The 13,742-nt window shown below is 37.3% G+C and overlaps 1 protein-coding gene across 1 annotated transcript; it reads left to right on the forward strand.

Annotated features, from left to right (window-relative positions):
- The first annotated feature begins 1,089 nt into the window (after window positions 1-1,089).
- On the forward strand, window positions 1,090-13,175 carry pnpla2 (patatin-like phospholipase domain containing 2). The gene is made up of 9 exons (XM_079602793.1): window positions 1,090-1,598; window positions 2,389-2,621; window positions 2,855-2,920; window positions 6,499-6,711; window positions 6,857-6,917; window positions 8,067-8,249; window positions 9,864-9,996; window positions 11,170-11,292; window positions 12,024-13,175. The coding sequence occupies exons 1-9, from the start codon at window positions 1,412-1,414 to the stop codon at window positions 12,322-12,324; spliced, it is 1,500 nt and encodes a 499-aa protein (XP_079458919.1). The 5' UTR covers window positions 1,090-1,411; the 3' UTR covers window positions 12,325-13,175.
- The last annotated feature ends 567 nt before the right edge of the window (window positions 13,176-13,742 follow it).

A 13,742-nucleotide genomic window follows, 5' to 3' on the forward strand; every position in this document is an offset into this window, starting at 1 on the left:
TAAAATAACATACAGTATGGACTAGCTGCTGTTTATGGACACTGATTTCATAAGAATATACATTTTTGATAGGCCTATATTAAATGCTATTGGTATTGGTGTGTGTGTGTGTGTGTGTGTGTGTGTGTGTGTGTGTGTGTGTGTGTGTGTGTGTGTGTGTGTGTGTACTTAATGTGTTATAGGCTATTTAATGGATTTTTCAGCAAAATTCAAACTGTATAAAGATCATGCAAACATGGATATTTAAATATTTTATGTTTAAACTATTTTGACATTAAAAAAGCAAATTGACCAGTCATTACAAGCTTCACAGAATGTAGTGCAAGTACCTAGCAACACCATTTGAATGCAGGAACTTTAGTACCATGGTGAATTTCAAAATACCATAGTATCACCATAACATGTACCATACCTGTACCATGATATCTCTCCATTGATTTTTTTTGTTTGTATAAGGATAAAGACTTCAGATGCAAAAGTGCAAAAAGTGCCATCTGAAATTTTCTTCTAGAATGATCATTTTTATCAAGCTTGTATGTTTATGTTCAGTTATTTCATGTTAATGCCAATGAAAATTACCTACTATTTGTCATGAAAGTGAAATTACTGAACTTAAATATATACAAGCTTGATAAAAAAGCTCATTTTAGAAGAAAATTTCAGATGGCACTTAGAGGCTTTTGCATCTGATGTCTTCACATGTTTATAGATATTCTGCATGGTAAAAACATGGTATTATTTGCAGTGTATAATTGTTCTCCTCATTACAGCACTGTGAATTTGTGGGGGAAATGTGGTTAATTATCATGAAAAATATGTTTAAACTATTTTGACAATTTAAAAAGCAAAATTACCTGGTCATTAAGCTTCACAGAATTACGTCATAATGCAAGAACAAAAAAAATCAATGCAACAACAACAACAACACAACTGATAAGGGCGCGTGACAACTGGGACACATTCGAGGAAACATTTCAAATGACAGCTAAGGACAAGGGTATGGGGTCCAAAAGCGCAGCCTCTGATTGGCTAATATCTCCTCAGCCACGCCCAATGTCAATACACCCTCCCTAGTGATGTTTGTGACCTGTTTTATAATTGTGACGGTGACGGAGGAGCAAGTCAAAACACCGGTCACTATAACGCAAAGTTATTTAACAAGCTAGCGGAGAAAGCAGAAGTTCATTCAAGGGGTGTGTGTCAGGGATTGTTCATCACTTTAGAAACTTTTTAACCGCAAGACGTTAGTGTTTAGTAGTTATTATAAGCCAAACGTTAGAAGCTTTGACTCTAATGTCATGTGTGGATGGTCCGCGATGCGTCAAGCGCGTGAAAGACTGTAAACGAAAGTAACCAGAGGGATTTACTAACTTTATTTGAAGATTTTTTTTTTTCCTGAAGAGGAAAAATCATGTTCCCTCTCGACTCTCCGTGGAATATTTCTTTCGCTGGCTGTGGTTTTCTGGGTATTTATCACATCGGAGTGGCCAGCTCTCTCCAGGAGCACGCGCCGTTTCTGGTGGAGAATGCGCGTCACATTTACGGAGCGAGCGCAGGCGCGCTCACGGCCTCTGCGCTGGTCGGCGGGGCCTGTTTGGGTAAACACAGATTTATATGTTTCACCTCATAAAATAAAAAAAAAAAAAAAGTAGTGTCATGGTAATTCAGTGTTTTTTGGACATTTACCCTGCAAGTACCTCATGTATATTTCAAAATACCAACCATAGCATCACCATGTTACAGTAATACTATCACTGTACCATGATACATTGCTTTTTTTTTTGTTTCATGGGCATGTTTATAGACATTTTGTATAGTAAACACATTGTATTATTTGATTGGGACACCATTTAAATATCATAAAACTTACTTTGACGGAACCAGATGGTAATACCATGGTATTTTTAGATTTACCATTGTACCATGACATTTTATGGTTCTGGAAAGCACTTTCAAAATTACGTTGATGTTTAACATACCATGGTATCACCATGACACCAAAATAAATATTAACGTTTTTACTATTAAAACAATGTATAATTTTTCTCCACATTACAGCACTGAGAATGTGATTGGAAAATGTGGTTAATTATCATGAAAAATATATCAGAACATTATTTTCATTTAAACTTAATATTTTCCCAATTAAATAATAAATCCTTTTTTTTCTCTCACATTACAGTAATGAGAAATTGATTGGAAAATGTGGTGAATTGTCATAAAAATAATGTCACAATGCAAAAGTTTCATCGTCTTTATGCAAAAATACAATACTAGGGTACTTTTTTGTTAGAGCACCATCTGTGGTATCTGTGTCAAAGCGTGTCGTGACACAACATCCACCTGTCGCTGTGATCATTGACTGCTCTCTTTCTGGTCCTGTGACAGGAGAGGCCGGAGCCAACATCATTGACGTGGCTAAAGAAGCCCGAAAGCGCTTCCTAGGGCCCATGCACCCGTCCTTTAACCTGGTGAAGATCATCCGAAACATGCTTCACCACACGCTCCCCCCCGACAGCTACGTCAGGGCCAGCGGCCGCCTGGGCATCTCTCTCACCCGCGTGACGGACGGAGAAAACGTGCTGGTGTCACACTTCAACAGCAATGAGGAACTCGTGCAAGTGCGTACTGTGCTCACACACACTCAAACACCAACACATCTTCATTAGCACTTGTTTACAACCATAATCAACACACTGCAGTAGGTTTAGTGATAATCGGCTCACATGACCTTCTAACACCCAGCTGTAAACAATCACGAATTCATGATATTTACAGTAAATGCACATGGTTTTGAATTAGATTACACTGTATTGTGGATTCATGTCCAAATCCCTTGTTTTTATATCTACAGGCGTGCATATGCAGTACTTACATTCCCGTGTACTGTGGCCTGATTCCGCCGACCCTGCAGGGAGTGGTGAGTGTCCAGTCATTACATAATTACCCATAATATTTATTTACAACTGCAATATGATTAGCCTTTCTGTGCTCACTCAGCATGTGTCATCGTGTGCTTGTTACATATATCACTAAATTTGCAGTCCTACTGCTGGTCGACTAAACAAAAACGCAGCGGATTTTGTTTCTTGCATTATTAAAAAGATAAACATAAACACATCAAGATCAAATTTGAATGAAAGTCATAATTCAGTTACAATGTTAATCTTCTCAGAGCAACACCACACTGTCAATTTAAGTCGTAGTTTACTTATTTAGAATAAGTGATTACAGATTTATTTTTTATTTTTTAAAGAAATAAATACTTTTATTCAGCAAGGAAGCTTTAATGGTTTAAAGGGGAAAGTAAAGACATTTATGTTGCATAATAATTACGTTTTCTGTTCTTTTCAACTTTTTATTCATCAATGAAACCTTGAAAAAAATTATCACGGTTTCTACAAAAATATGAAGAAGCACGGCTGATAATAATCAGAAATGTTTCTTGAGCAGCAAATCATCATATTATTATTATGATTTCTGAAGGATCATGTGACACTGAAGACTGGAGTAATGATGCTGAAAATTCAGCTTTGATCACTTATATTTTACAATAATATATTCCAATAGAAAACAGTTATTTAAAAATGTAATTTTTTTAAACAATATTACTGTTTTTACTGTATTATTGATCAAATAAATGCAGCCTGGGTGAGAAAGAGACTTCTTTTAAAAGCTTTTAAGAAAATCTTACCGACCATACACTTTTGAACAGTAGTGTATGTAGAATTCAGAGGTTATTTACTGTTACTTATTAATTTTTTATTCATTGAATACATGGTGCAGGACAATTTACATGCTGATGTTTATTACTGATGGTTTAAATCACTCACTTAATATGAGCAATAGTGATGTTTGACATAATAAACACCACTGAAATCTCTCTGAAATGTTGCTAAAATATTTAAAAGCTTGCGTAACTATTACTTCTGTTTTTGAAAAGTTGTGTGTCATTGGGAAACGGAGAACTTCTATAATCAGTGATGGTTGTGTAAAGAGTGGTGTTGTTTTCATCTGGATGCAGATGTTGTGCCAGGATAAATAGTGTTGTTGTTTTGTTTGTTTTTTGGAGGGTTTACTTTCTTTCATTTCCCCTCTAGTCGGATCGGTGACCTTTGCCAGTTTTCTGATCTTTGCTCTAGTTCTCTTGTTTTCCTTGAGTTTTGTATTGTTTGTGTTTCTGAGCTGTGCTTTCTCTTTTTCTTAAGTGTGTTTTTCCACTTTTGAGCGCATCTCACACACAAAAAAAATATATTTTGCTTTAGAAAAATTAAGTGTGTTTTATTTAGAACCATTAATATTTTTGCATTGTGAAATTATTATCATTGCAATGAAATATTTAACCTTTTAACCCTTTGGTGTTCTTTGGTCATTTTTGACAGAAAATTAAAAAAATAAATAAAAATGACTTCATCGGAATGGCACGAGACTTGCTAAAGGTTTTGGCACTTGTTATGTGAACACAAAAATAAATCATGGACAAGATTTGAAAAGGTTAAATGGTCCTGAAAAATAATTGTCACACTTGTGCTTGAAACGGATGGGAAGCGAATTGTATCTAGTGGAAACATTTGGTACTGCGCACAAACAAAGTCTTGCTGAAAGCTAATGTTTTTTTTAATTTAAATTTTACATTTATGGCTTTGATTTTCCTCACAGTTTTAGAGCAAAACAAGTTTTGGAAAATATATAGTTTCTAAACTTCAATAATTTTTTTTTACTTTCTCTCTCATCAATAATCCGCCAAGTGTGGTCTTTAAAAAAAGAGATCAAACTTAAGTCTGTGCTCTAAAGCATTTCAGATTTATAACAGTTTAAGTTAGAACTTTCATTTTCAGGTCTATGCTCAAAAAGTTATTAATAGGTAATAAATGGATCATAACTATTCCATAAATATAATTTAGTACCATAAAATCCCCTAAAAAGTCTAAATATTAAATAAAAAAAAAACAATATTGAACTAAAACATAGTACACTAATTTAATTTAAAAAAAAATCGGTCATGATTTTTTTTTCTCGCATTTGAAGGGTATATATAGTTAATTATTATGAAAATAATGTCACAATGCAATTTTTTTTTTTTTTGAGATATACTCCTCTTTCCACTCATTTGTATGTTTATTAAGGGTTGTTATTTTGCTGTTTTATGAAACAAACTCTCATCTGACACTCCTGAAAAAGCTGGCAGTGCTCCGCATCTGAAATAGATGAAATGTTTCCCACAGTGGAAGAAGTGCGTGTGTTTGAATGGCAGTCTGTAATTAGTCACTGAAAGGTAAAAGTTCAAGCTGATGTCAGATCAGTAAGATCAGTGAGCTGGTGTCCATAAGTCAGTGTTTGTGCAGTTGGCACGTCTTCCCTGCGTGCCGTGCCAGTGAATGAGTCAGTGTGTGTGTGTGTGTGTGTGTAGGCCGGGATGTTTGCATATGTGTGTTGGCTGTGTGTGCAAGCCAACAAGAATCCTAAATAATGTGTTGTGTTGTGCCAAATATAACAAGACTGCCCGCGCTCTGAAAGCTGCTGTTCTTTTGACTGTTCTGCTGTTTGCAGCACATCTGAATGGTTTAATATTCAGTGTTTTCTCTCAGTTTTTCCATTTCAGTTTATTGAAAATGTATCAGAACTATTTCATCATAAATTAATATTATTGTTATGATAATTTTTTTATTAAATGAATAACATGAAGTTACGTCTTAATTACTTATTTTTGTTAAATAGATTTATTTTAGTTAGATGCACTCTGCAATTAAATTAAATTCAATTCAAGTAAGCACTATTTCCTCATAAATTAATATTATTGTAATGAGAATTTTTTTTATTAAATTAATAACATCAAGTTACCGGCTTAATTTATTTATTTTTGTTAAATTGATTGTTTAGTTTAGTTAGATGCATTCTGCAATTAATTAAAATAAATAAATAAAAATAAAATAAAATAAATTGAAGACAAGCAAGCACTATTTTCTCACAAATGAGTATTACTGTAATGAGACTAATTTAATTAATAGCACTGTAAAAATTAAATGATCAATAAGCTATGACAACATATGTTTTTACATTGCTTTAACTCATCAAAATAAGTTAAGCAATATTCAACTTAATTTATACAAGATTGAACTCAATTTAAGTCAGTTTAATGTAATATAAGTTGAAATGACTTGAACATCCATGTTGATTGTACTTAAAAAATTTGAGGCAGCAACTTTTTTTTTTTTTTTTTTTTTACAGTGTAGTTACCCTCTTTACTTATTTTTGGTAAATAGATGGTTTAGTTTAGTTAGATATACTCTGTAATTAAATTAAATTAAATTAAACAATGTTTTAGAGCATTGTTACGTGGTTGTTATGGTGTTCTGGGTGTTTACTAGAGCGTTGCTAGGAGATTGCTAGGTAAGCAACACGTTTAACAAAAAGACTAACATTAGGAAAATAGAATGAATTAAATAGACATTTAAAAGAATAAAGATGAAAACAAAGGTGTCTCTCTTTGTCTTTCAGCGGTATGTGGACGGTGGCATCAGTGATAATTTGCCCCAGTACGAGCTGAAAAACACCATCACGGTGTCTCCGTTCTCAGGAGAGAGTGACATCTGCCCTCGAGACATCAGCTCAACCAACATGCACGAGCTCCGCTTCACCAACACATCCATTCAGTTCACGCTGGCCAACCTGTACAGGGTCTCCAGAGCACTCTTCCCACCTGACCCGATGGTAACACACACACACACACCTCAGGTGTTCATTTAACACTCTCTGTTGGATGTTCCCTTTTGAAATGGCCTAAAAATACACACTGACTGTCACAAAGTTATATAAATCTTGTGCTTGCTCACGTAAGTGCTTTCCTTTTCGTCAGGTGATGAAGCATATGTGCAAGCAGGGGTACAAAGATGCTTTACACTTCCTTAAGAAGAACGGTGAGTCATTTCTAAAGGTTTCAGTTAATCAGATTTGTTTTTTATGTCAGCATATCCAGGACTAAATGAAGCAGAACGGTTATTCAGTCCTGATATGGGCAGGTATTACAGTTATGATGGTTATGAAATGGCATTATTATCTGTCCGCTGGCTCACAGCTGTGCTGGGGAAGATTATTTTTTATCCTCTCTGTAATGAACCGGATAGCCGAACAGATGCTGAGAGCTGCACTGGTGTTAGAGAGACCTCTAGTGACCAATACTGACATAACAGATCCGTTCATGAGACTGATGCTTTCCGTGTATAAGAAAAAAAAAGTGTATATATATATACACTTCTATTCATATTTTAATGTAATTATGTAGCTTTTTATACACACACAAATACACACACACACACATACACACACACACACACACACACATATATATAAAAAAAATTAAACATTGGTTATATTTATAATTATTTTATATTATAAATAAAGTTATATAATTACATTTGAAAAAATATTTATTTATTAATTTAATTTATACATATATTTTTTCAAATGAAATTTTATATATATATAATTACATTTAATATATATAAATTACATTTATATATATATATATATATATATATATACAGGATATATATTTTTTCATATTTATATATATATAGTTCAATTTAATTTATATATATTTATATTTAAATTTAAAAACATTTATTTATATAAATTATAATAATTGTAATTTTATAGAAATTAAGTTCTATAATTATATCACATTATGTATTTACATTATGTATATATATACATATGAAGAGTTATATATGCTTTAAATTAATATACATTTTAAATATATAAATATTAAAATCTAAAATATGTAAATTAAAAAGTGTATATATATATATATATATATATATATATATATCCCTATTCAATTGGATTAATTTTCCAAATAACATTATGCAAATATTTTTGACAAACTACTGTCTTTCACAACTGTCAAGCTCATTAAACTAAAGGACGTAAAGTGCCATAGACACTCCATCAAAGTCCATACAACATGTCTGCTGTATTCCACGTGCAATTAGAGCTCATTTTTGGGTGAGCCGTGCATTTAAGATTCATCTCAAATCTTTCCCTCATTGTGTATGTGTGTGCTTCAGGTCTGTTACAGTATCGAGGTCCACACCACATGCTAGCCTTAGCTGGAGCTGGGGCCGAGGAAGACTCTGATGGTGAGGATGATGAAGAGTCAGAGAGCAGAGATGACAGAGAAACAGAGGCCCAAGATCTCTCCAGCATCGAGGAACACATCTATGAACACTTGCCTCCTAGATTACATAAAGGTACTGGCAGATAACAGGACTTGATTATGGATTAAATAAAAAAACATGGAACTGCGATTGTATTCTTTGAAGTACCTCTTCATGTCTTTGTAATGAGTTATGCCTGGTTCGATTACACACATTTTGTGTCTGTTACGATAGTCTCTGTGTCCGATTACTCGATTTTGCTGATTTTTTTTTTTTTTTTACTTGTCGTGTCGTGGACAAGAAACATGTCAGACTACACGTCGCTTCCCGACCAGTCATCGCGTGTTGTCTCACGCGCACACACACTTACACACGCACTCACTCACACACACACACGCACGCACACACTCACTCACTCTCGCTCACTCACTCACACACACGCACACACCCAGTCAAACGCACGCACGCACACACTCCCTCAAACTCACGCATACTCACTCTCGCTCACTCACACACACACGCTCACTCACTCACACACACGCACTCACTCATTCACTCTCGCTCACTCACTCTCGCTCGCTCACTCACTCACACACAAACACACACGCTCACTCACTCACACACACACAAGCACTCACTCATTCACTCTCGCTCACTCTCTCACTCACTCACTCTCGGTCGCTCACACACAAACACACACGCTCACTCACTCACTCATACACACACACACAAGCACTCACTCATTCACTCTCGCTCACTCTCTCACTCACTCACTCTCGATCGCTCACTCACACACACACACACACACACACACACACACGCTCGCTCACTCACACAAACACACACGCTCACTCACTCACTCACTCACTCACACACACACACACATGCACTCACTCATTCACTCTCGCTCACTCTCTCACTCACTCACTCACTCTCGATCGCTCACTCACACACACACACACACACGCTCGCTCGCTCACTCACTCACACACAAACTCACTCACTCACTCACTCACTCACTCACACACACACACACAAGCACTCACTCACTCACTCTCGCTCACTCTCTCACTCACTCACTCTCGATCGCTCACTCACTCACACACACACACACACACACACACGCTCGCTCACTCACACACACACACACATGCACTCACTCATTCACTCTCGCTCACTCTCTCACTCACTCACTCTCGATCGCTCACTCACACACACACACACGCTCGTTCGCTCACTCACTCACACACAAACACACACGCTCACTCACTCACTCACTCACTCACTCACACACACACACAAGCTCTCACTCATTCACTCCCGCTCACTCTCTCACTCACTCACTCTCGATCGCTCACTCACTCACACACACACACACACATGCACTCACTCATTCACTCTCACTCACTCTCGCTCACTCACTCACACACACACACACGCACTCATTCACTCTCGCTCACTCACTCACACACTCTTGACGGAACCCGTCGTGGTGACTAGTCTTTTTATCGCAATGTCGTGAAGTATCGCAGACACTGTACGAGATGAAACGATCGAATCTTGCGTCCTGACGCCCGTTGTCGTTTACGAATCCCCACGACACCCTACGTCAAACGGATCGTGCCAAAAACGGGCTAAAATCGTGTAATCTGAACCAAACATTAGGTGTGGAGCTCTGTGTTCACTGTCTTTGTGTTTGCTCTTCAGCGCTAGTGGAGGCCTGTCGGGAGAGGCGGAGCCTGTTGCAGTCGCTAAGCAACATGTTGCCTGTCAGAATGGCATCTGCCATCCTGTTACCATACACACTTCCCCTGGAATCAGCTCTGTCAATGAGCATCAGGTAAACACTTCATGAACACTCGAGCTAGTGCTCGTTTAATTTAGATTATTTCAATGTATTACACGGCTCTGTGGAATACTTGATTCTGATTGGTTAATCGCGCCATCCAGCTGTATGTTATTCCCACATAACAACCGCTGAAAACAGAAACACAGGCTCATCCGGGTTACTGAAGTCAGCAGCGCTATAAGCTTGCTAGGAACGTGTTTTCTTTGTGCAAGTTTTGCATTTGGTGAGCTAATAAAATATTAAAACTCAGTCAAATCAAATCAAAGTTTATTTATATATAATTTACAAAACTGTGTACCAAAGTGCTGTACAATTTCAAACGGATTAGATAAAACACAGTAAGATACAGAGGAGAGAAATAATAAAATATAAAAATAAAATAATAATAATACTAATATAATCATCAAATCAAAGTCTAACGGTCCTTACAAAGTAGCAAAGGCCTCATAAAAATGTCTTAAGACGATTTTTAAACATATTTTACAGAGGTAGAGGATCTGATAAACATTGGTAACCCAGCGACTGAGAAACTATTTAAGTATCAATATATTGTGTATTTCAATATACTGTGTAATCAATATTTTGTGTTCAGTTATTTAATCATCCGGTAGCTATCATGGACTCTCTCTCTTGTTTCATACACACGCAGCTGCTGCCATTTTGTGACTATTGTTTTGTACACTGTTGGATTATTAGATACAAACAGGTCCGATTTTAAAACAGTTTAATCTAAAAATCTATTTCTCTTATCTCCATAATTATTTATGTGGCGAAATGCTGTGTAATAAGTGTTATGACTATGCCGTATCGTTTAAATGTCCGTCTAGTTTGAACTTGCCGCTCTAGCAACCGCTCTCTCCGCGGAAGCTTTGCGTTTAAAGAGCTAATAAAATATTTCAACTCAGATCAATATTTCGTGTCTAATTATTTACTTATGTGGCAAGTAGCCGTGTAATAAGCGGGATAATGTATCGTTATCGCAGAATAAACCCCTTCAGGCTGACGCAACCTCACCCTGCCGGGGTTTATTCTGAGATAACAACCGGCTGGATGTACATTATCCCTTACTTATACCATGAAATTGTATACTATTACATTATATCCATCTACACTGGTGATTATCAGTTTGATATGAAATATATGTTATTGATATCTCTCTCTCAGACTGTTGGAGTGGTTGCCAGATATTCAGGAGGATGTGGGCTGGATGAAGGATCAGACAGTGAAGCTGCTGCAGGGTGTTTTATCACATGCAGGGAGGAGCATGTCACAGCAGGTGTCGGCTCGGTGAGAGAACACACACACACACACACACACACACACACACACACACACACACACACATGAAAATACATGCACAGACTCACAGAGGGCAGCAACACCTGAAGATGTCAAACACAGATTAGATCATGCTAATGGAAAGGTATATCACAATAGTTATTCTTTCTGGAAACATCAAAAAGCTTTGTACATTGCGTAACCATGTAGTGATGTATATTTACGACAGTCTAGTAACTTGAAAAGCATACATTTGTATGTTTACCTAAACACTGTGTTGGTAAAGTTGATATTATGGCTTTTTATATAGGGTCAGACACATTATTAACATTTGATCAAAATCACGTTCAAATGGTATTATAAGGTTTTTGACTAGATATTGTCAGACATGTTCACTACCGTTTGAATAATGAAACTTCTCGGAATTCCAATTGCAAATTTCTCAACATTCTCAAAAATACTGACCTAAAAATGTTATTTCTCTCTCTCTCTCTCTCTCTCTCTCTCTCTCTCTCTCTCTCTCTCTCTGTCTCTCTCTCTCTCTCTCTTTCTCTCTCTCTCTCTCTCTCTGTCTCTCTCTCTCTCTCTGTCTCTCTCTCTCTCTCTCTCTCTCTCTCTCTCTCTCTCTCTCTCTCTCTCTCTCTCTCTCTCTCTGTCTCTCTCTCTCTCTCTCTCTCTCTCTCTCTCTCTCCTCTCTCTCTCTCTCTCTCTTTCTCTCTCTCTCTCTCTCTCTCTCTCAGCTTTTCATATCAGCTGGAATTGAAACATTCCCAGTCGGCCCCGGCCAGCTTTAGTGCGGCTCGTCTGCTGCCAGGCTGGGTCTACGGGGGCAGCTCGACAGTCCTGGACGCCATGCTGCGATTGGACCAGTACCAGCGCCAACTCCTGCCAGGCCTTTTCTGCGTCAACCTGGACTTCCGAGGGTCTTTCACCACCAGTTCGGCCCACCCCAGTGCCTCAAACGCCCAGAGCCACCAAGAAGCAATGGAGGGCCTTACCATGCGTGCTCTCGGAGCCCCGAACACCAGCCTGCTGCTTTAACCTCTGCGCCTGAAAGACCATTATATCCCACAATGCACTGTGATGATGCCTAGGAACTTATGAGTCAAGCGTTTCAGAATGCATCAGCAAAAAGAAAGCACATTTTTATCTGTGAGAAGCGTGATTCTGTTGATGTGAAGAGCACATTCTGAATCCAGACAATTATGAGGATTAAAAAAAAAGAAAAGCAAATTGAGAACTTTATATTTATTCACAGCCTGAGAAATGTATCTGGAAGAAATGCTGCATTTCAGAGTGCAACTTCATCAATGTTCCTGGTACAATTGAAGCTTTTTTTGACATTATTATATATTGTTCAGATTCCTCTCAGAATGTCCTTGGATGGGTGTAGCGTGTCCTGGTTCATCAGTATTTATGTTTTGAAGGAGGTTCGGCGCGGGTGTGTGAATCTCAGCGAATCTGAAAAAGTAAAGCGATCTGTATTGAAGGTGATCTACTCTATGTCTGAAGGTTTATGCATGTAGACTGATTAAAAGCAAACATGTGACCATATGCCCTGGCAATGCAACTATCAATGCTGCTACCGTACTGTACTCTACTATCATGTGTTTGAGTGTTAAAAAGCATGTTTCTTGACATTTTTTTTTAATGGTTTGTGCCTTATTGATTGTCGGTTTTTGTAAATGGTTGCCAAACACAGATTAAGGTTAGTGCTGGACTGAACTAATCTGTTAATCTTTTGTAAATGCTTCAAAATCTGGGATTTGGCTCTTAGTGTGAGCCAGACAGTAAAGTACACCTCCTAATCTGCACTTGTGCTCACATATCAAGTCATTAGTATTCTAGTGTATGTGTTTAACAGACCTAATAAAGTTTTTGACATAAAATTCAACTGTATTTCTGCTTTATTTCAGATGTACACTTTTAAAATAATGATTGTTAATTTTCCCCCAGGATATTAGGTTCAGCAAAGAATAATCTTGTCTCTTTTTTTCAACTTGAAAAAAAAAAGGTTCTGCCGTCTATGGCACAAAAGCAAGGTTCTCCTTTGCCATCGGCCCATCGGACATTTATTTTTAGGAGTTTGTTTCATTTTGTCATATATTTTTCATTGCTTTTCCAAACTGTACGTGTCTGGGGAGCGTTTGCAAAAATCTTCTGACTTTTATAGGTAAATAATAGCTATCCGCTACGCCTGCATCTCCGACAGACGGTCAAGTTTAAGTGCGTGGGAGTTTACTGCGTCATCATGGCCTTGCGTTTCTATTGGCTGATGAACTTGCGCACAACTCTCTTCGTGACCGGCAGAGGGCGCGTTTTGTTCCTCCTGTTGCGCCTCTCCTCCTCCCTCTCTCCGGTCTGATATACTATTGGGGGGTCCGATTCATTTGAGTGAATCGGTTCATTCGGATAATTCGTTTCAATGAACACTCCAGTTCTATGGGCATTTTATTGTT

Source organism: Phoxinus phoxinus (genome assembly GCF_949152265.1).
Source record: "Phoxinus phoxinus genome assembly, chromosome: 25".
NCBI lineage: Eukaryota > Metazoa > Chordata > Actinopteri > Cypriniformes > Leuciscidae > Phoxinus > Phoxinus phoxinus.